Source organism: Populus nigra, chromosome 15, assembly GCF_951802175.1.
Source record: "Populus nigra chromosome 15, ddPopNigr1.1, whole genome shotgun sequence".
Lineage (NCBI taxonomy): Eukaryota > Viridiplantae > Streptophyta > Magnoliopsida > Malpighiales > Salicaceae > Populus > Populus nigra.
Window position 1 is genome coordinate 14,845,950 of NC_084866.1, and position 24,306 is coordinate 14,870,255.

The 24,306-nt window shown below is 36.7% G+C and overlaps 2 protein-coding genes, 1 long non-coding RNA gene and 1 pseudogene across 3 annotated transcripts; 3 read left to right on the forward strand and 1 right to left on the reverse strand.

Annotated features, from left to right (window-relative positions):
* The first annotated feature begins 2,724 nt into the window (after window positions 1–2,724).
* On the forward strand, window positions 2,725–4,589 carry LOC133673902 (uncharacterized). The gene is made up of 3 exons (XR_009835093.1): window positions 2,725–2,828; window positions 3,752–3,831; window positions 4,424–4,589. It is a non-coding gene; the product is annotated as an uncharacterized LOC133673902 (long non-coding RNA).
* An 866-nt stretch (window positions 4,590–5,455) lies between these two features.
* On the reverse strand, window positions 5,456–9,217 carry LOC133673901 (wall-associated receptor kinase-like 1). The gene is made up of 3 exons (XM_062094833.1): window positions 8,184–9,217; window positions 8,021–8,077; window positions 5,456–6,812 (listed from the first exon to the last, which is right to left on the reverse strand). Exons 1-3 carry the CDS (start codon window positions 9,079–9,081, stop codon window positions 5,617–5,619), a joined length of 2,151 nt encoding a protein of 716 aa, XP_061950817.1. The 5' UTR covers window positions 9,082–9,217; the 3' UTR covers window positions 5,456–5,616.
* A 3,006-nt stretch (window positions 9,218–12,223) lies between these two features.
* LOC133674025 (wall-associated receptor kinase-like 22) lies at window positions 12,224–13,964 on the forward strand (annotated as a pseudogene).
* A 1,153-nt stretch (window positions 13,965–15,117) lies between these two features.
* On the forward strand, window positions 15,118–17,634 carry LOC133674027 (wall-associated receptor kinase-like 10). Its single transcript, XM_062094981.1, has 3 exons — window positions 15,118–15,976; window positions 16,078–16,215; window positions 16,354–17,634. Exons 1-3 carry the CDS (start codon window positions 15,118–15,120, stop codon window positions 17,571–17,573), a joined length of 2,217 nt encoding a protein of 738 aa, XP_061950965.1. The 3' UTR covers window positions 17,574–17,634.
* Window positions 17,635–24,306: the final 6,672 nt, after the last annotated feature.

Sequence of the window (24,306 nt, forward strand, 5' to 3'; positions counted from 1 at the left end):
GGAATGTGGACAAAACACACACTGCCAAATACTTTAAGAAAGATCAGTGAAGGTTTATATCCATACCAGACTTCGATTGGTGTTCTTTCATTCAAAAACTTGGCTGGAAGTCGATTTTGAAGATAGACTGTTGTATTTGCTGCCTCTGCCCAGAATTCTTTAGGCAACTCCTTGTCATGCAACATACACCTAGCCATCTCCATTACATATCTATTTCTCCTTTCACTAACCCCATTTTGCTCTAGAGTGTAAGGAGTAGTGAGCTGATGTTTAATTCCAGCTTCTTCACAGAATAGATTAAATGTTGCTAAAGTATACTCCTTCCCATTATCTGATCTTATGCTTTGAATCTTGCAGCCACTCTGATTTTCCACCATCTTCTTGAATTTCCAGAATATTCCAGCAACCTCTGACTTGAACTTCAAGAAAAAAATCCAGCACATCCTTGAAAAATCATCAATGAACACAATGTAGTAGAGACTACCTTTCAGTGATGGTGTTCTTTGAGGTCCTGCTAGATCTGTGTGAATGAGTTGCAGCTTTTAAGATGCCTTCCAGGTAGATTTAGGAAAAGGCAGCCTCCTTTGTTTGCCAAATTGACAAGCATGACAATTCGGCATTTGATCAGTAAGAGCAGGCAATCCTATTATCACTTCATTCTTTTTCATTGTCAGTATTCGCTGGAGATGACAATGCCCAAGTCTCTTGTGCCAAGTTTCAGTGATGCTTGTATTTGTGGAATAGGCTGTATGCTCCTTCTCAGTTGGAAAAAATGAAAAGCTTTTCCCTTTCATTTTGACTTGTAAAATTTTCTGGCCAGCAACATCATATATGAGGCAGCAATGATCTTCAAATGTAACTTTGAATCCCTTTTCTATTAGCTGACCCATACTTAGCAAATTTTGATCAATATCAGGTACGTAAAGAACATCTGAAATAGATTTTGTACCTGAGTTTGTTGTAATTGAAATGGTTCCTTTTCCCTTTGCTGAAATATAGTCACCGTTTCCTATTCGAACCTTTGTGATTTTAGTGGACTGCAAGTCTTTGAAAAGGGTTCTGTCATATGTCATGTGGTTTGTACAACCACTGTCGATCAGCCAACATTCTGAAGAGCTCTTGGTTGAAAAACAGGTTGCCACAAAAATCTGATCTTCATCATCTTTCTCAGCAATTTGAGCATCTGCTTCCCTCATCTGAAATTTGTTCTTGTATATAACAGCCTCATGTCCAAGCTGATTGCACTTGTTACATTTTGCATCAGGCCTTTTCCAACATTTGAATGGTGGATGACCTGTTCTGCCACAATACTTACAAGGTGGATAGCCTCTATTTGAGTTTCTTCCTTTGTCTTGATTTCTGGTGCTGGTAGTGGCTTCATTAATTGAAGCCTGAAATTTCTTGATGAATTTCCTTTTGTCCTTGCCGTGGTCCTGATGCTTGGCTGGTAAAGCTCCTTCAGCAATCTAATCTTGCCTCATAAGCCTTCGTTGCTCTTGAGCTTGTAAGGCATTCAATAATTCTGCCAAGGTGATCTTGCACAGATCCTTGGTATTTTCCAAGGTGGTTATGGATGCTTCATATTTCTCAGGTACAGTTACTAGGATTTTCTCTACAATTCTGGAGTCAGAGAAACTTGTACCTAGTAGCCTTACCTTGTTGACGATTCCAAGCAATTTATCTGAGTACTCTTTTATGGACTCAGAATCCTTCATCCTCTGCAGTTCAAATTCTCTTATCAAGTTGAGACTTTGCATGCCACGAATTCTTTCATCTCCTGCATATTCCTTCTTCAAGTAATCCCAAACATCCTTTGCTGATTGAAGTGACATAATTCTGGTGAAAATGGTTGTGGAAACAGCAGCAAATAGACATGCTTTTGCTTTTGATTTCCTTGTTTTTATCTCTTTGTGGTTTTTGATCTAAGCCACTGTTGGATTATTAGGCAGAGGATGCACTTCATAATCTTCCTCAACAGCTTCCCACAGATCCATAGCATCCAGATAGGTCTCCATCTTCACTGCCCACAGTTGATAGTTTTCTCCATCAAAGATAGGAGAAGACATGTGAGAAAAACTTGTTTCAACCTCCATTACAGGTCCCTTCAAGAATTAGCTCTAATACCAAATGAAAGTGTTTAAATTAAAAACAGTGAAACAGTAAATAAGATTTCTAGATTTTAATATGAACAGTGGTTGTTTTCTACTGTTTTATTAGCAAGAAATCTGACAAAGGTGTTTCTTGTAGTTGCTGGAGTTTTAGGTGTTTGAAGTGTGTTTCAAGAAACAAGAGAATAGAAGAGAAATCAATATTGATACTGCACTGTTTTATTAAGAATAAATTAATACAGAATTGCTTGATTGTTGAAGCAATCTCGTACATATTTATAGAAGTAAATTACAACTGAAAAAGCTAAAATAAAACCATCATCTGTTAACAAACTAACAGATTAACAAATTCCTAATGACTAGGACAAGCTATTATTATTGCAGGAAAATATAAACTAAAAATAGAATCTTTGACCGCAGCATCTTAAAGCAAACTTCAATAGCTCCCATCACAAAAAGTGTAATGTTTTGTATTAAAAGGATTGGAAAATACAATAAAGCCCTTGAAGGCTTAAAGGTTAGAATAAATGAATAAGGGGTATAGTGGTAATTCAACAAAACTTGATAAATATAAATAGAAGAAAAAAAAACAAAACAAAAGAAGGGATCTGAATATTTGAGAGAGCAAACCGTGAGAGAGAAGGGAGGAAGAAGAAGAAGAAGAGAAAAGAGGGAAATTAGAAGGGAAATAGAAAGGAGTTGAAGAGAATAAGTTTAAAGGTAAGATTTAGGTTGTTAAATGTATAAATGTATGTTAATTGAACTTAATTTCAGTTTTGATGAATGTTAGGGTTTTGAAAATTTGTGTTTCGGGTTTAATTGATGAATTAAATTGAATGTTATAAGGTTAATTGTTATGGGTAATTGATTAATGAGTTGATTATGGAAGATTGTGATGATTTTGAGTTATGAATTGTGTAAATGGTGAATGTTGAGTTAGAAATTTGTCAAGAACAGTAGGTAACCTGTGAGAATTCTGATTTGGAGGTTGAAGATGACGAAAAATTCAATTTGGTCCCTCAATTTTGGAAAATTACAGTTTAGTCCCCGAACTTTGGAAAATTACAAATTGGTCCCTGGAGCCTATTCCGAGAATCTGAACAGAATAACATATGAATTATGGACAGAATTATTGTATAGATAAGAGAATTTAACACTTTCAATTTGGTCCTCCAATTTGACAAAAAATTACAATTTGACCCTAAAATTTTGGTAAAATTCCAGAATGGTCCTTGGAGTATAATGAGATGATCTGGACAGAAATGAGGACTAATTATGGTCAGAATTTCAGTATATTCATGGATTTATGATAAATTTTAGTTTGGTCCTCTAATTTGACAAAAGTTGCAATTTAACCCTTAAGAATATGATAAATTACAGATTAGTCCCTAGCTGTAATATTACCTTTTTAAGATTATTTTGATGAATAATTAAGGGTTATTTAGTGAATTATTGTCAATTTTATTAGTTGTTTTTATTATGGATTAGATTTCGGGAAAACCGTTAAATGTTGGGTTTTTAGGAAAAATTGACTAGTGAGTTCAAAAAACATTCAGGGTTATGAAATATACCCTTAGATAAGTGTATTAAATAGGTTATATATTCTTTTGAGTCATTCTTGAATATGTCTCCTTTATATTCAGATAATCCTGATATTCTACCGGCGGGACGTCAGTAGGATTTTCTTCGATATCAGCTTTGAGTTTTGTTGCTTTTGAGTCAGGTGAGTGGATAATTTTCCATATGCATGAGAAATAGTATAAATATTTGATTTGTTAATATGAATTGAATCATGCTTCTTGATAATATATATGTTGATTATTATCCTTGTTATGATAAAGCATGATCAATTATTGAATCTGAATTCTTGATATGAACCAACATATATTTTGAATTGACTTTTGAATTGATAGCTCTTCATTTGATTGATGTCATGAGTTGAGTTTTGAGATATGAATATGTTTGTTAGATTATGATTATGAACCTATGGTATGTAAGTCAGAATACCCATGCTAACAGGGTAGTGTTAGTCTTTATGCACATCGTATCTGAACCCTAGTTGGTCGGGGAAGTCACCAACCTGTGTGGACTGATCATCCCACAGTACGGAGCCTCATGCTCATTGCATTTTGATTTTCTGACGAGTTTTACCATATGATCTTCTTGTTATGGCCAATTTGAGAACACTTCCATAAGAACCTAAAGCCATACTTGTATATATATTTCTCATTGCTGTATTACCTCGTGTGTGTATATTGAACGTTATCTACTCACTGAGTTGTTGAACTCACCATCTCATTATTTATCCTTTTCAGGCTTATAGCTTGATAGCAGGTCATTTTGTTGGACCTTCAGAACCTGCTCTTTTGGTAGTAATTTGTACCTTCCTTTATGTCTAGTTAGTGCTCCAAAACTCTGAACTTATATAAACTCTTGTATTAAGACAATTCAATTATATTATAAAGTTGATTTTGTTATTAATGCTGCGTTGAACTCTGATTGAGTTAGGATAAGTTTGTGTGTAAGTTTGGGTTCGCATAGATATGGAACCTTGGAGGGGAACCTTGCCTATATGCCGGTCATGGATCTGGGACTCGGGTCGTGACAAAAAGTGTCTGCTTTCAAATGTCAATCAAATCATGCAAGGAATCCTGATCATATTTGCAACAATGATCAAGGGCTTGTGCAATTAGGCTACAAGGGCTATCATGCATGCCAGGATTCCACTACTTTCCGACTTACTGATGGAAAAAGAATGGACCCAATGGCAATGGATGTAGACCTGAATACTAATGACGTGTTGGACAATTATGCATCACAATCCAAACTTTGAGGCGATCATATTCCTGGGGATTCGAAATCATCCAATCTTGAGCTTAATAGGATGCGTATCTATTTATGATTTGGTTTGTGGGGATGGAAACTATTGAGTGTCAAAGTTCACATGGTGGTTGGTTGCACGTGTGTCATTTGAGTGTCCAAGGACAAGATAGCTCCATGCGAAACAAGGACAAGTACTATCCCAAAGAGGGGACCTCGTTGAAATCAGTAGACCACGCTCCTTCGACCATTAGTAGAAGCTGGTGGTGATGGTGGTGGTGGACAAGCGGGAGACAAAAGTTTAGGATATGGCATTTGGAAAATGACAGCAAGGGAGATGATAAGAGAGTTAGATCATGGCCTCACGGGATGCTCTGTCCTTGTGTTCATTGCGCGGGCCATACCCAATCTCTTTCCATAAAAGAAATACAAGGATGTTAGCCTGCACAGATGGGCTTTAATGGCGCTCTTGTTTTCAAGTGCTCAAGAGCATTATGCTTTTGGAGAGACTGGATGATGACTCTCTGTTAATAAGAAACGACTTCAACAGCTGTTTCAAATTACGGGCAACTAGAACACACAATTACAAAAAAAAAAAGGAGGAAAGTGCTACAAGTCTAAAACCAATACCACAAGCCTATTTAAGTTTGACGTACCAACACAAAATTAAGACATGTAGTAAATAATTTCAATATGTATGTAAGAGTGGTTTTTCATCTAGTGATGAAGGAGCACCAATATCGAAGCTGGAAATTGTTGAGGCAGAAGTAACATCCCAAGGTGCTCCCATCACTTCATTTCTGTCATATTCATTCTCTTGTTGGACGGTCAAGTTTTCGGATTTTTTAATCCTCTCCAGCACCATTGTGACTTCTTTCATCGTAGGCCTTTCTTTCCCATTTAACCTCAAGCAGCTCCTAGCCAAGCTAGCAACCATCAACACTTCCTCTCTTTCCCCTTGCTTCACAACCTGAGGATCAAGAATATCAAACAGGCAGTTGCTCTCCATGGCCATTATGAAATATGTGGCTAAACTTCTGCCTTGTTCTTCTGTTCTTGTGAACGAGATTGGCTTCTGCCCAGTAAGTAGCTCAACAAGAACGACACCAAAGCTATAGACATCACTCTTGTCTGTGAATTGGCTTGATTGGAAGTACTCTGGATCCAAGTACCCAAAGGTGCCTTGTACTAGAGTTGTGACATGAGTCTGGTCGATGCTTACCGACCTTGAAGTCCCAAAATCTGCGACTTTGGCTCTATACTTTTCATCAAGCAGTATGTTTGTAGACTTGATGTCTCTATGGAAAATGGGGAGGGAGGCTGCTGAATGTAGATAGAAAAGTGCCCCTGCTACCTCTGCTGCAATCCTTAAGCGCATTTCCCAAGTTAAAGGGAATTCCTCATTAGGGTCATGGAGAAACTGGAAAAGGGTCCCATTAGGAATGAATTCATAGACTAACAATGGAACTTCAGTCTCTAAACAACAACCCAAAAGCTTAACCACATTTCTATGGTTAATTTGGGATAGAAGGACGACCTCGTTGATAAATTGTCTGAGATTCCCTTCATCAATTACTTTGGATTTCTTGACTGCAACGATTTTTCCATCCGCCAACATCCCTTTGTAAACTGTTCCTTGGCCTCCCTGGCCCAGCGTTCTATTCACATTGTAATGATCAGTGGCCTTGTCTAATTCTTTCGAAGGAAACATTTTGATTTTCTCAACATTGACTTCACCTGAAGATAGTTGTTCTTGCAGTAATAGACCACCATTCCTCTTAAAGTACTTTTTCTTTAGTTTTTCACTCCTCTTTCTCTTGAATACTTTGTACAACCACCATAAACCAATGAGTAAAAACAGTGCTCCAAATCCCACTCCAACACCTGCACAAGTCAACCAATTGCATTCAATTCTTTTATTAGAGCTGAACTCAGAAAAACAAATTCTGTGTGTTTGCTTTAGTAATGGTGCAGTATCTGCAATTATTTGATATTGCTGGGCTAGGATTGGTGATTTTTGGGCTGTACAGCTGCAGCAAGGGTCTAGATTTTATCACTAACTTCCCTTTTGCAGACCGTCTTTACTACTTATCCAGGCAACAGAGTCTGTATCCTATAACAAGAATTGAATTTCCTTCTTGCTTCCTCTACCTCATTGTTTTTCCTAAGTGTACGAATCTTATTTTTAATCTTATGTGAAGAAAAAAATATTATTAGAAGCATATTTCAAGAAAGTGTACTTTTTTACTTGAAACTAATTATTCATACATTTTTTCAAGAAAGCATTATTCATACTTGGGAAAGAAGAAAATTGTGAAACAACGATCTAATTACAAATAAAATTTGAAAACAAGGGCACAAAATTGAATAATTTAGAAGGCTAAATTGTACGATCAACCTCCATGAGTAATTGGTTAAAATGGCATCAACAAAAAAATTTCATGTCATTGGTTCTTGAATAAATTGATTGATTTTATTTAATCCATTAGTTGACGACAAATTATAGTACGACTTATATTATAATTTTACATATGAAATATTTAAAACTAGAGTGATATATACAAGAAATTTTATGGTGTTTATAAAATAATTAGTGGCATATATAAAAAGAAAAATCATAAGTGAAAATATTTTTAGTATTTTAATGGTTCATGGATTTTGTTTTTATTGTTCTTTTTATATCTGTTTTTTTTTCTTTTTCAAAGTGAATATTAAAAAATAATTAATAGAATATTAGTAATTATTTTTTTGTATTATAAAATTTGTCGCATATATACACGTGTCACCTGATAATTAATTAATTATTACTAGTTATAGGAGCATAAACGTATATACTACTTGCAAAAAAAAGAAAAAGAAAAATCGCAAGGGAGGCTGCTGTCTTCTCCGATCTCTCTTAGAGGATCCGCCATTGAATCTGATATATTTTAATTTCTTCGAGCTTATAAAATCGTCAATTATGACATTTGTAGCATAGTTTTCCTCTAAGCAAACATTACAATGCCAGTCAATTGTTTTCTTGACCCGTTTAAAGTGTGACATAATCTATAGTCATTTCTGTCATGATGATATAGAGTGAAAATGCAACATACCTATGCCTGCCATTTTAGCTTTGATTTTACGCCGGTAATTGTCGTATGCTCTACCCGCTGCAACACATGAAGAAACCACAGAGTTGATGGATCAGTAAGCCATACAATGGTATAAACCATGCCAGAAGAATCTATAGAGTAGGAATTGTAACCAGGAGTTTACCTTGACAAATACCATTAAGATAAGGATTTCCTACGAAGCCTGGATAGCAAAAGCATTGAACGGTGGAGCTCTGGTTGTTTGAATTAATGGAAGAATTCACATTCGTACACATAGAAGTATAACTTGTATTATAGAATGATCCATTCTCAACAAGTGATTCAAATACCCTTTTGTCTATCCCCCAATCCAGCACTGCGGGAACATAGTCCCTGTCTCTCCTGTAATAATAATAGTCAAAGCTCCCTCCGACAGAATAATACTCCCCGTAGTAGATCCACCTTCTTTGGGCAATTAAATAGGCAGACCTGCATTCATTTTTCCCACTGCTTCCTCTTACATCATCTAACCCCTTCATGGTTACATTAAAAACCTTGAGAAATGAAGGAATCCTGGTCTGGCAACAGTTGATCCCACTGCAGCTAGCCATCGTGCTATCACTGTTTTTGTCACAAATTGACATACACCCACCAATAGTAGATTGATTTTGGGTCATCAAGGCAAGATTGTCACAACCCCTTGCAATGAAGTAATTCTCGGAGGAGAAAACAAAAGGGCTTCCTTCCAAGTCAACAACTGTGTTTCTATCTTTGCCACTACAATTTGCAAAAACAATTGGAAACATGACCTCAATCGTACTGTCATCAACTGAGATGTAACTCACCTCCAGATCAGTGCCGTTTACAGTAAGTTTAGGAAGTACTCGACCGCTATAGTTGATGCAGAGTATTTTGAACCTTTCTTCTAGGTAACATCCTTCTTTCATTCCAAAGGGATATGGAATACTAATGTCTCCACAATAAGATTCACAGCCAGGCAATGTCATAACCTGTGATTCTGCAGTACGCAATGACCAGAACAACAGGATGACCTGAAATACTGTTAACTCAACAGCTGCCATATCCTTTTTCTTCTTCTTTCAGACAGAGTAGCTTTATAGAAGAGAGAAGGTATAAAACGGGCTCTTACTTGGCAAGTAACCCAGCCATATGTTAAGTTATCCAAGATCTTCTTCTTCTTTCTACTAATTCTTTCTTTCTTTGTTTTTTTTACTTTCGCCTTCCATGAGTAGAAAGCTCAAAACCAAAGTCTTTAGAACCACACAAAGAATTAAGCAGCCAGACTTGACCGAGTCAGTCAATTACACTAACCTATACTATAGTGGGTTATAATTGCATCATCGGTCTATTTTTGCCACTGGGACTCTATCTCCTCTCGAAGCTACAGTACTCCCACTTTTATTAGAGGTTGCAGGTTCAATTCCTCGAAAGGGAAGTCAATCTCAATTGCTAAAGCATTAAAAAAAAATCATTTTCTTTGTTTATTAATTTGAACTTGAAATATTTATTAAACGTTCTTCAACATTAAATTTTCTAGCTATTTCCTAAAGTATAATATATATATATATATATGAGTAATCAAATTAAAAAATCTACAAATATTTAATGCTAACACAATCCTGCACAAATCTAAACCACATTTTTCTACTTTGAGACGGTAGCTTTTTAGCAGAGAGAAGGAACAAAAACGGGCTTAATTTTACATGGAAAGTAATTAACGCAGCCATATGTTAAGCTGTCCAATCTATATATATATATATATATATATTAAGTTATCCAATCATTTACCCCTAATTATCAAACATACCCTAACATCATATATCATGCTATAATCAAGTTAAATCTTGACATTACATTTCTTTCTAGGTGCACGTCTAATCAACAGATCTCTGATCACTTGTAAGGTTCCATCCACTTGATGTTAGGGGCTCCACAGTCATTATCTTCATTAGTCTATTTGTTAATGTTTTTCTTCAACTTGTGGAACGACGTGCATGTTCCTCCACCTACTTGTTTAACAGCTTAATTTGATTTTTTTTTTCCCTCCTCTTAAAAATTTACTTCTGGCTATTCAAATTTGCAAATCAGCCCTTTACATTTTTTTTCTTTGGATTTTTTATTCCTCTTTTTTTTATTTGTTTTATTTTAATTTATTTCTAAAATTGAAATTTTTTAATTTGATCCTCCTTCAATGTTTTAATATTTTATTCATATTCTTTTGATTATTTTTTTATTTAAGATAATTTTTTAAATTGATTTTTTTTATTTCACCCTCCTTCATTTTTTTTTAGATTTGATGGTCATTCTTTTTATTGTTATTTTTTTCTTTGATAAATTTTTAAATTGAAAATATTTTTGTTAATTTCATCCATCAACATTAAATTGATTGAAAATTGAGTTTCTTAATTGAACTCAAGTCTATTATTTTACGGGTTGTGAAATTAAAATATTAGCCTATGTTTAGAAAATTTTTCCTAGTCAATTACTATGGATTAAAATAATAAATTTACAGCTTTATTTTAAAAAAAATTTCACACTCACTCTTCGCTAATGGATGGTGGGTTGATGAGGTGACTACATTTAGCTACTTGTAGAGGGGTTGGGGGTGATTTCCATACTACTATAAGAATAAGCACCCTACCAAAATAAGAAATACTATAGTATTTAAGTTAGTAAATATCCGAGGAGAATAATATATAAAAACAAGAGTTAGTAAATATACTAGGAGAATAATGTATAAAAACAAGAAGTGTAGTAGAGTGTCTAGAGGGAAAAGTGTGCACAACTGGGTAGGAGGGGGGATTGTGGAGCAGGGGAATAACAATATGTATAACAGCAGAGGTGTGTGTAGTAGAAGAGGAGAAATATGTGTAGGAGGAGAGGAACAATGTTGTTTGGTGGCTTTTTGTGGCCTCTTATGCTCTGTGTGATTCTGTCCTCCTTATGTCGTGGGTGGCCTGAGGTATTTATATCCTTGGCCCTTAAGACCATGTGGTTTACCTAATGAGAAATGGAGGAGAAGAAATACCTTTTAATTATGCCCATGTAACTGCAAAATAAGTTATTGAGTGTAGGTGCCACACTATACAGGGTAGGTGCTGTACTTAATAGTGGTGTAGAGTGAAAATTCAGCAACAACATACCTAGGCCTGCCATTTTAGCTTTGATTCTCCGCCGGTAATCGTCGTATACTCTACCCTCTGTAACACCTGGATAAACCACAGAGTTGATCAGTAAACCATACAACGGTAAACCATACAACGGTAAACCATGCCAGAAGAATCTATAGAGTAGGAAATGTAACCAGAAGTTTACCTTGACAAATACCAGAAAGATAAGGATTTCCTTCGAAACCTGGATTGCAAGAACATTGAACTTTCTCCTTATTATTTGTGGGTGCAGACATTACATATCTATGTAAAATCTTTGCATTATGATTATTTCTTTTATATTCACTACTTTTTGGGATTTTTCTACTTCCCCAATCTTCTTCTCTAATGGTAACTTTTAGAACTTCATTTATACACTACATAGGATTTTCTATAGATTTTAATTCGATCATCAAGCATGCATGCATGTAGCCTGGTAGCATGCAGCAATACGAACAACAAGTGCTAGCTGGAGTCCTGGCTATTGCAAAAGGAATCAATATTCATGTAGAGCATGATAATATTTTTAGTTATTTTCCACTTAAGTTTCCGGAAAATTCTTTATTTTACAAACTATGCACATGCCTAAATTCCCCGTTTTACAATTTGTTAGTGTGGCATCTGCTTGAATGTCTTGTCTGAGAGGGGAGGCCGGCGCCTCCATGAGTTAGTAGTCTTATAGGTTAGTTACGCAGTTGTTTATGGTAAAGTAATTATTCTCGTAATTATTCATACGATTAGGATGCGTAGTAAGTTTACAACCCTACAAAGTCTATAAATATCAAAGACGTACGTCTTGTATGAAGAAGAGAACATACAAAACCCCACACACTTATAAGTGTCGAGTTCTGAATCCTCCCATTCATTCAACCAACCAGTTGGCAACAGTTCAGTTTTCTTGTATACCAGGCTTTGTAGGAAATCCTTATTTAGGTCATTGTGAAGGTAAATTCCTGGTTGATTTTACAATTTTCTTATTTTCTTTGGCATTATACTTCCTACTCCATCGATTCTTCTCGAATTTTTTTACCATTACATGGTGTAAAGATCAACTATGTTACTCTATGTGACAGAGGATCCAGACTACATGGATTACTTACCAGGGACATGTGAGAGAAAAAACGTTGGTCCTGGGGTATGTTGCTGCATTTGCATCCTATATCATCTAAGAAATGACAATTGCTTAGGAGTAAGAGTACTTGTATTTTTCCTGATCAGTCCCCTTTCCCTATCTGTTCATAATTGCTTGACTTTTGTAGGAATTGGAGTGGGATTCGGAGCATTGTTTATGCTCATTGGTCTGTGGTGGTTGTACAAAGTATTCAAGAGGAGGACTGAAAAACAGAGGAAAAAATACTTCGTATGGAATGGTGGTTTATTGCTGCAAGAACAACTGTCTTCAGGTGAAGTCCATGTTGGGAAAATCAAATTGTTTACATCCAAAGAGCTAGACAATGCCACAGATCACTACGATGTGAATAGAATGCTTGGCCAGGGAGGTTGGCTGATGGAAAGATCGTTGCAGTTAAAGAAATCCAAAATTCTTGATGAAGGGAATCTCAGACAATTTATCAATGAGGTGGTCATCTTTCACAAATTAACCATAGAAATGTGTTTAAGATTTTGGGCTGTTGCTTGGAGAAGTTCCATTGTTGGTTTATGAATTCATTCCTAATGGGACACTTTCCCAGTTTCTCAACTACCCAAATGAGGAACTCCCATTAACATGGGAAATGCGCTTAAGGATTGCAACAGAGGTAGCAGGGGCACTCTCCTACCTGCATTCATCAGCTTCCATCCCCATTTATCACAGAGACATCAAGTCTACAAACACACTGTTTTAAGCATTGACCAGACTCATGTCACAACTCTGGTACCTTTGGATACTTGGATGCAGAATACTTTCAGTCAAGCCAGTTCACCGACAAGAGTGATGTATATAGCTTTGGTGTAGTCCTCGTCGAGCTACTCACTGGACAAAAGGCAGTACCTTTTGCAGATCGGATGATGAACCCAGAAGTTGGAGCAACCGTTTAGGATTATGAACACTTGTCACTGTCAGAGTTAATGAACAATAAGAAGATGATAGCAATGGCAGGTAAGGGAAAGGAATTACACAGATTGTTTGGTAAAGAATGTAGAGGAAAGAGTGAGAGAGAGATAGAGAGTGTGTTCCGAAGATTAAGGAATTTGTTATATCATTCTCATTTCATGCCCCTGCTAGCAACAGAAACGTACTATATATAACAGTTTTTCCCTCTTAAGATTCTAGAGCCTGTGCTCTTGAGCACGTGGCTTTTACAATTGAATTTAAAACGCATAGCATTGACTATAACTGAAATGTTCAAAACGCACCGTTTCACTTAACGGTAATTTAAATTCCCCTCCCTTAGATTATTTGTCCCATCTCTACTTGTAACAGAAGTTTAGTCGCATATTTCATTCAGTCCATGAAAGACAACCATCTGTTTGATATTCTTGATCCTCAAGTCATGATGCAAGGGAAGAAAGAGGATGTGTTGATGGTTGCTACCTTGGCTAGGAGTTGCTTGGGGTTAAATGGGAAAGAAAGGCCTACGATGAAAGAAGTTGCTTTAGGGATGGAGGGGATTCAAAAAAAATCACTTAGGAATCAAATTTCAGAAAAGGATTTCAACATTTCACAGGAGATTGAATATGATAATGGTTATGAAGTAATGGATGCTCGTTGGGACCTTGCTTCTACCTCAATAGGCTTTGGTTTTGACAATGGTGTTGCTTCTTCAAAAGAAACGACACTACTCTTGCACACATAATAGATTTTTTTTTCTTTTTTGTAATTATATGTTTTGTTATAGCTATAACCAAATAGTTGTTCCTGATCATATAAATAATATAAAGAATTTTTTTTATTTTCCATTTTTTTTATATATCCATTGTTCTTGATAGTATCCATAACACTATCAAGAACAACGTTCGTACGTAGATTTATTTGGTGATATATGTATCCTTGACTGGTTCAAGATGAAGCACTCCATGAGCATGCTGTGTTGGTCACAGGCATTCATTATCAGTCAAGAATGGCTCCTGGAATATATAGAGTTTCGAAACTTATTCAAATATTAATTTAAACCTTGAAAAGTTATGATACCGCAAGTCCAGTGATGGTAAGAAGGAAATCATTTGACATTTCTATAATTTCTAGCATTCACGCGTTATGATTGATTAATTTCCTTGCAAGAAACCAAGATATTTCTTTCTTTTCTAGATGAATGGACAATGAATACGTCAAAAAATTAAGAATTAATTCATAATTACATAATTATATAGTTTATCAGAACTAATAATTAATGAGTCCTTTAGTATGAAAGTAATTACATAATTCTTTCACAAATGTTTTTAATTTAGCACTTTTATTTTCAAAAATCTCTTTTCTTCCCAATCAAATTTTCTCATCTCAGACATTACACATCTTTTCTTTCTTTTATATATTATCAGTCAAGAATAGCTGTAGAATTTATTGGGGTGCGAAATTTCAAACCTTATTTAATAATAAACTCAGTCCCTATAGTTTATTAAAAATAACTAATGAGTACCATAGTATGAAAAATAACTATCTAGTCCCTTGACTGGTGATGACCTACTTCAACTTAGTTGTTTATGTTTTCAAAAATACCTTCTTTCATAATCCATTTTCTCATCTTAGCTATATATGCTTTTAATTAACCCAAGGTTTAGTTGAAGAAACATCATCTTTTGTTTGGTCAAAGTCCCTCATCTAGAATAATATCTGGCTCTAAAAGTGATGCGAGTAAATGGGGAGAACAAAAGCAAGAAGAAATCAGCTTTGAATCCTTCTACTATTAGTTGGGAATTTCACAGGGTAGAATGTAAAGAATCTGATCTATATAGCTTCAAGCGGCAGGATTTTCATTTCAGTCAGGGAGAGGAAAGCTGTACAGAAAAATAATGGCTTTTCAGTTAGTGTTTCAAGTCATTTTTTTGCTCTGCTCATTGAATCCATTTCTTGCAGAAGCACAATCTATGACAAAAAGTGGATGTAAAAAACGTTGTGGAAACATCATCATTCCATATCCATTTGGAATGGAAACTGGTTGTTACTTAGAAGAGAGATTCAGGATAGATTGCAACTCTAGCAGCGTTCCTACACTTGACCTAAATGGAACCAGCCTGGAGGTAACAGATATCTCAGTTGATAAACCCAACAATATTCAAATCAATTTCCCAATCATCTTTCAAAATTGCAGCAGCAAAACCAGCAGCAGGGATTCACTGGTCGTCAATTTGGAAGATACCCCTTTTTCTTTCTCAACTGAAAATCGGTTCGTTGCAGTTGGTTGCAACAACCTTGCTTTGTTGAGCAGACATGAGGCTACTGTCGGCGGGTGCATGTCAATTTGCAACGTAAGCAGTAGTGATGCCTCTGCAAATGGTACTATTTGTAATGGCATCAACTGCTGCGAGACCACAATCCCCTCAGGTCTCGATTTTTTTAACGCAACCTTACAAGTTGTAGGCGACAAGGTGAAGGATGGGTGCAAGTATGCCTACTTAGTTGATCAAAATTGGTTTAATCTGAGGCTCGACAATAACATTTCGGTGATAGATATGGACTATGTCCCAGTGGTGCTAAATTGGAGAATTGATCTTGGATTATACGAAAATATGACGCTGAATGGATCAGCGTATAGTGTAACAAATTTAACGTCTTCCGGGACTTCCAGATGTAGCCCGAACTCAACTTTTCTTCTATGTTGGTGCTCCTCAGGCTTTCAAGGCAATCCTTATATTCCTGATGGTTGTCAAGGTAATAATTATCATCAACTAAACTAATAGTTTCTTTAAACATGGATTAAAGAATAGGATAATTACATGATGTACTGAATTTTGTGTTGTCTACATATGCAGATATTAATGAATGCCAGATCTCTTCCATCAACAACACTACTATTTGCTCCAGGGACCTAATCTGTCAAAACCTATACGGCGGCCACCAATGTGTGAAGCTTGAAATCAAGAAATCTCGGGTTAAAATGGTGGGTTTAGGTATGTTGTCTTGCAACCTAGGACATGATACAAATGGATTTGTTTCTTTATTTTTCAACAGTTTGAGAAGAAGAGTGCATGAATTTCTCAAAATGTGAATAGTCATGAAGGCTTATTGATCTGTTAATCATTATGCAGGTTTTGGCGTGGGGTTTGGAGTATTGGTCCTACTTATTGGTTCATGGTGGTTGTACAAAGTTATAAAGAAAAGCAGGAATGAAAAACGCAAGAAGATGTTCTTTGAACGGAATGGTGGTTTGTTGCTGCAAGAACAACTATCTTCAGGGGAAGTCAACGTCGAGAAAATCAAATTGTTTGGTTCAAAGGAGTTGGACAAGGCCACTGATCATTACAATGTGAATAGAACGCTTGGCCAGGGAGGCCAAGGTACAGTTTACAAAGGGATGTTAGCGGATGGAAAAATCATTGCAGTCAAGAAATCAAAAGTTCTTGATGAAGATAATCTCAGACAATTCATTAATGAAGTTGTCATTCTTTCACAAATTAACCACAGGAATGTGGTCAAGCTTTTCGGTTGTTGCTTAGAAACTGAGGTTCCATTGTTGGTCTATGAATTCATTCCTAATGGAACCCTTTACCAGTTTCTACATGACTCAAATGAAGAATTCCCATTAACTTGGGAAATGCGATTAAGGATTGCAACAGAGGTTTCTGGGGCACTTTCTTACCTACATTCAGCAGCTTCCATTCCAATTTTCCACAGAGATATCAAGTCTACAAACATACTACTAGACGAGAAGTACAGAGCCAAAGTAGCAGATTTTGGGACATCAAAGTCAGTAACCATCGACCAAACTCGTGTCACAACTCTAGTACTAGGCACCTTCGGGTACTTGGATCCAGAGTACTTCCAAACAAGCCAGTTGACAGCCAAGAGTGATGTTTATAGCTTTGGGGTGGTCCTTGCTGAGCTACTCACTGGACAAAAGCCAATCTCTTCCATGAGATCAGAAGAAGAAAACAGAAGTTTAGTAACATATTTCATTGTTTCCATGGAGGAAAACCATCTATTTGACATTCTTGATCCTCAAGTTACTATGCAAGGAAAGAAAGAAGATGTAATGATGGTTGCCATGTTGGCCAAGAGATGTTTGAGCATGAAAGGAAGAGAAAGGCCAACAATGAAAGAAGTGGCAATGGTGTTAGAGGGGATCCAAAAGTCATACGGGACTCAAAAATCACAGCACATGATCATTCCTCAAGAGATCGAGTATGATCCAAATGGTTTCATGGAGGGGCTTTGGGACCTTGCTTCTTCTGACACAACAGGCTCTACTTCGGATAGTCGTCTTGCTTCATCACTAGATAGAAAACCACTCTTAATAAATATTAAATAGAATTAATGCTTCCCAAATTACTAAATGTTTTTTTCTTCAAAGATAGTGAAGCTGATAGAACTTAATTATACCACTGGATATTGTATATATTAACAGATATTGCTGCTGCTTAATACTTACTTTTCATCTGTGATTGAGGTTTTTTTTTTTTTTTTGGATCTCAGACTGAGTTTGTTTTCTAACCACAAATCAAACCTAGAAATTTATTCCTGACAAGAAAAGCTAAAATAAATAAATATTGTTAGTTATCCGATTACCTTATATAATCAATAATTCATTGTCACTCAAAGATTTAGTTGATGCATGGCTTTTAAATCGAATCTTAAATATAAAAAAGTATTACGTAAATTAAGTCAATTATACTGTCAATAAACTAAACTACGGTGATAAACATAAAATGTATGGATAAAATGTCATGATCCTCGTTAAAGGATACTTGCATTCCACCTATTTTTTTATATTTATTGTGTTTATTGATTTTGTTTGATATTATAGTACATGATGTTTTGTTTTGTAATTAAAAATACATTAAAATAATATTTATTTTGAATTTTTTTTTACTTTAATATATTAAAATTATCCAAAAATATATTTAAAAGCATTAATTTTATATTTTTTAAGAGAAAAATAATTTAAAAAGTAGGTTATAAGACAAAAACTTACAACTAAATATAAATGATAATTTCTCATCAAACTGGGCCACGTTGTCAAAAAACAAAGGCCTTGCTTGTAAAGATAAACAAGTTGGAGACGTGTAAAATCCTACACGGCTAGGAGCTCAGAGAAGAGTAGCTGGGTCACAATTCAATTAATTTTACAGCCGCACAGGTCCAAAGTCGACTCCCTCGTTGATTTTTGCTCCAACTGTTCTTCTGTGGCATGTCATGATCAAGAGAATTCCATTGGTTCGATATACTATAAATCAAATCTTATTTCAATAAACTGACCTCTATATAATTCACTTCTAAGATTTCATCAAATACCATGAATTCTCAAGAACATAGATAGAGAAGAAAATACCAACACATAAAATATTATAATATCACATGGATCCATGATGAAATTATATTAAAAAAAAAGAGTTGCATAAAAAAAAAAGATGAACTGAACAGGGTTATCTGTAGCGTTTTAATAAATGTTTAGTATTGTAGTGTAGGATGTTTTTAAAAAATTCTTGTTAAAATATTTTTATTTTATTTTTTAACATTAGCACATTAGTCAAAAAAAAATATTAATTTGATATTGTTTTACACGAAACACACTTTTAAAAAATATAAAAAAACAAAAGTCATAGTAATTTTAAACACTAAGAAAAAGCACAACAGGGAATAGACAAAAAAAAATAAAATGTTTTGTATAATTGTACAGTGCTGTCAACCACGTTTTATGAGAGGCAAAGAATAGTAAAAAAAATATTTTTTTTCATTATTTTGAATAATGTATAATTAATTTGACATGAAAGTAAAATTAACAGTTATCATCAAATGATTCAAGAATTTTTTTTGATTTGTTTAGCATTACTGCAGTATTTTTATAACAATAAATAGTTAGGTAAAGAAGTTTATTCTCTTACATGACTTTTCGAACATAATATATGAAAAGAAATATAGTTTCATGGACACCTCATCTCACTTGTCTGTACACCTATCCACATGTAAGCCTAAATTAAATAAAATCTTGACGAGACACATTGTTAGAAACATCGATCGGGTCATGACTATTTACCAGCTTTAATACATCTGTGATCGTTGTCGCGGGGTGCGCGGCGTCGCGGCGAATATTCCACTTTTAAATCTAGGAAAAAGTATATGGTATCTATTTGACAAATGTGGGGAGACAAAAAAATATTGTCTTTTGTTGGTAGGAAATGGAATGGGAGTCGCCACCTAGTATTTTGGTCACTAGGAACCCTAACTGGTCTTAGAGATTGGGTACGGGGACTGGTTGCGTAAAGGGAAGGTATTAGCACCCCAAATACGCCCTACCTAAGGTAAGCTGCATTGTTTAACTGTCTGATAAGATTCAAGGTCTCGTTGTGTTTCCTAGTTGTTGGTCTATCTATGGTTCAAGAAAAGTCCTCCTCAATAAGGAGGTCCTTATCTTATCGGTGAAACCTAACCGTTCTAACGTCTATGTAAAAAACCATATTTTTAATATCAGGAATACGTTTTACGTATAAATTCGTAATCCCAAATACTAAAAGAAGACAAAAAGATTTTTTAGAATTTTTGAAATATTGGCCTAGTTCTCATGGCTTGAATAAACTGGTCATTAAAGCCACAATGCATGCTAATACCTATATTGTTTTTGAAACTTTCTTTGTTGTATGAAAATATGATATTATATTTATATATATATGTTGGAGAGACTAGGCCGTATTTTAAAACAAAACATTTTTTAATTATGTATTTTTTTTCTTTGATGTTTTGACGCAAATCGGGTATTTTAATACGGGGTTGGTATCCTTACGGTATAAAAATACAACCCAATATTAATCCACTTTAACAAAAATGCAGAAAAATCAACAATATTTTTAAAGATATTTAGGAAAATTTTTGAAAGCAAAAGACATTTTTTATTTTGAAAATCTTTGACGTTTTGATGAAAACCGGGTATTTTAATACCGGATTTGTATCTTTACAGTATAAAAATACAAACCGATATTGATCAAAATACAGTAATAAACTTACAGAAAAATCACATATTTTTGGAAATAATTTTTCGAAGAAAATTATTAATTTTTTTTATATGTATCTAGATATAAATAATACAAAACACAATATAATGTACATAATATATAATTGGGCTGGGCTGGGCCGGCCCAATTCGTTGGGCCGGACTCAGCCCCAAAATATGTCGGGCCGAAATCTCGGCCCAACAAAAATCTGATATTTCTTTTCTGGGCCAGACCCGGCCCAGAAGACAGGGCTGGGCCAGGATTAGCCTGGCCCATCAACAAAACCAGCTGGGCCAGAACAAGTCTGGCCCAGCACAAGAATCCAACGGGGGGGGGGGGGAATTATTTTCCCCCCATCCTTCTGCATGCAGAAGGAAACGCAGCTGACACAAATAAAATGAGGAGGAAGGAAAGTTTACCTGGCGCGGAGGAGTTGGTGCGTTGCTGGGAGGCCGGTGGTGCTGCGGTGGAGTCTGGTCCCGGCTGGAAGAAGGAGGAGCGGATTCCTGCAGAGGAGAAGGAAAGCTCTCGGCTGGAACCTTTGGTGTGGCTGAGGAAGGAGCTGCTACTCCGGTTGCTGCTGGGCGTCGCTGGAGGAAGGAGGACTGCTGTTGGCCGGTGAAGAAGCTGGAAGGCGGAGGCTTGCTCCTGTGGAGGCTGTCACTGCTGAGGAGGCCGCGGGGGGCGTTGCTGGGGCTGCTGAAGCTGCGGTGAAGGAGCAGCTGAGGGAGGAGCTGCTACTGGCTTTGTGTTGATGGGAAGGAGAGGGGACAGTGTTTTGGGGGGCTGCTGGAGACGATGGGGCAGGTTGAGGGAGAAGAAAAAAAAAAATCAAAAACAGGGGGGTGGCTCTAAGGCTGGCGGCTAGAAATGAAGAAGAGGGAGGGGAGATGTGTGTGAGGGTTGTTCGGCTGCTGAGGGTCTGTCGATGGAAGAAAAAAAATAGAGGCGCTGATGCTGGCGGAGCAGAGGGAGAAGAAGCTGGAAAAAGAAAAATGTTTGCAGGAAAAACACGCAGGAAAAGCTTATTTTGTGCCAACTTTGAGCTCCGTTCCTCCAACCGTCTGACCATGAAAATTCTTTCTATTTATAGGGCTGGAAAGAGGGTAATCTTGTCTTCAATGGGGAAAAAGTCTCAGCCCTTGATTCGACTCGAGCAATCCAAACCGTCGGTTCAAAGTGTGCACCTCGAACTGCCAAATTTGCAGACTGCCCGAGGTGCATGTTTTGGCCCAATAAACGGAGCCGTTCCAAACCTTTTCGACCCGACCGGACCACTCCCCGGGATAAAGGAGTTCCAGGTGGACATGTTGGTGCATGCTTTGTCGGATTTGGGGGCCAAACGAGGCAGAAAACACGTCTGGAAGTCGGCCACTCGGGCAGCTTGGTGGGGAAGAAAATGAACAGTACCGGGCGACGCGTCGCCTGATTCCTGCCCCCTTTTTTTTTTTTTTTTTTTTTTTAAGTTTCAAAACAGCCCCTCAATCATTTTTTTGCTTTTCGATTGCATCCCTGCCAATTTCGGTCTCCGTCCCTCTTGTTGGCCGCGTTTTTCACTTTAGTCCTTGGTCTCTGATTTATGCAATTGAGCCCTTAATTGATCAATAAACTTTCAATTTCTTCAATTAGGCCCCTTAATCAATTAATTCCAGCCCCTATACTTACGCGCCTTCTTCAATTTGGTCCTTGGTTTCGGATTTCTTCAATTAAGTCCCTAATTGGCCCTTAAACTTCAATATTTATGCAATTAAGCCCCTGATTTGCCCTAATAAATTCCTAAAAAATATATTTTGGCCCCAGAACTTAAATTTCTTCTAATTAAAGCCCAAATTGACTTAAAAATCAATTTTTCTTGCAATCAAATCCCCTATAAATTCATTTAAAAATCCAATTAAATCCATAATCATCTAAATTTGGGCTTTTCTCCTCCAATTTCAAATTTCCTCCTCAATAGGGCTCTCCTCCTTCAAGAATATACTGTCAAAAATCCAATCTTTGTATTTTTAACCTCATTGACCAATTTTCCGATCATTTTCTGAGTGCTTCTGCCTCCTGTTATTTTTCTTAACCTCCTTTGGCTATATATATATATTTTTATATATATATTTTGTGGGGACCCAAAAATGGGTTACAACAGATGCCCCCTCTTTATAATGCTTACGGAGCAAGGTTTTTGCGCAGTAAGTTTTATAAAGATAAACCCAAAACGGAAACTCCCGGAACTGATCTGATTGAAGCTTGATTGATCTGAAACTTGTCTTTTATAGCAATCTCAACTTGGAATCCCATCCGGCGATTCCATTTAACCAACATGAAATATGAGGTCCTGTCTGACGACCTCCTTTAACCAATATCGAAATACGAGATCCCTTCTGGCGATCTCCTTTAATCAACTTGGAATCCCATCTGGCGATTCCCCTTTTTCTTTTTTCTTTTTTTCTTTTTACGAGGTCCCATCTAGCGACCTCCAAATAGCGAAATGCGAGATCCCTTCTGGCGATCTCCTTTATTCAACTTGGAATCCCATCTGGCGATTCCTTCTTTTATTCAACATGTAATACGAGGTCCCATCTGGCGACCTCCGAATAGCGAAACACGAGATCCCTTCTGGCGATCTCCTTCAATCTTGGAATCCCATCTGGCGATTCCTTTTATTCAACATGTAATACGGGGTCCCATCTGGCGACCTCCGAATAGCGAAACACGAGATCCCTTTTGGCGATCTCCTTTAAACGACTTGGAATCCCATCTGGCGATTCCTTTTATTCAACATGTAATACGGGGTCCCATCTGGCGACCTCCGAATAGCGAAACACGAGATCCCTTCTGGCGATCTCCTTCAATCTTGGAATCCCATCTGGCGATTCCTTTTATTCATCATGTAATACGGGGTCCCATCTGGCGACCTCCGAATAGCGAAACACGAGATCCCTTCTGGCGATCTCCTTTAAACGACTTGGAATCCCATCTGGCGATTCCTTTTATTCAACATGTAATACGGGGTCCCATCTGGCGACCTCCGAATAGCGAAACACGAGATCCCTTCTGGCGATCTCCTTCAATCTTGGAATCCCATCTGGCGATTCCTTTTATTCAACCTGTAATACGGGGTCCCATCTGGCGACCTCCGAATAGCGAAACACGAGATCCCTTCTGGCGATCTTCTTCAATCTTGGAATCCCATCTGGCGATTCCTTTTATTCAACATGTAATACGGGGTCCCATCTGGCGACCTCTGAATAGCGAAACACGAGATCCCTTCTGGCGATCTCCTTCAATCTTGGAATCCCATCTGGCGATTCCTTTTATTCAAAGCTGAAATACGATGTCGTTCTTCCTGATGGTAGGGCTCAACACTTCTCATTTTTTTCTATTTCTTGTTCTTCTCGTTGTTCCAGAATCCACTATGATTCACAACTGTGATTCTTTGCTATCATCTGCTATATGATTCCTTCTTCGTCTCCAATCTTGTGGGAGTGCATTAAGAATTCCTCCTGTAATGATCCAAAAAACATATATACAATGATTTATGATTAGATGCCATGCATGCATTCGTACCTGGTTTTGAAACATAGGCCCCATCCTCTTCTTCTAGTTCATGGGACTCCCTCTTAACATGAGCTTGCTTTTGACGTCGTATGCTGGATTCATCTCTCGTGTTGTCTCTGACTTTCTTCAAGTAGTCCTTTTCCCAAAATGTATGACTTGTCATTGCCCCTTTGTCATGCTTTTGTCAAATGCTTTAGCTTGGTTTTCAAAACTATAGGCTTCCGTGCATTTTAAACACGTAAAACTTTCCATGAAAACATCTCTTATTGCCCCCAGTGTAGGGGTGTGATTCTAGCCTAGGCTTTTGTATAGAGAAGAAATTCGTTCAGCCGATGCTAAACTTTTTAGGTGCGATAACAACAAGACATGCACTGTTGGGATTAATGCAAAAATGATTGTTGTGAGATCAATGCAAAAGAGAAAGAAGTCAATGGCCAAACTTTGCTTTATTGATTTAAGAGCCTACATCAAGCATAATATCTTTTTACAGAGTCAGAATTCACAGGT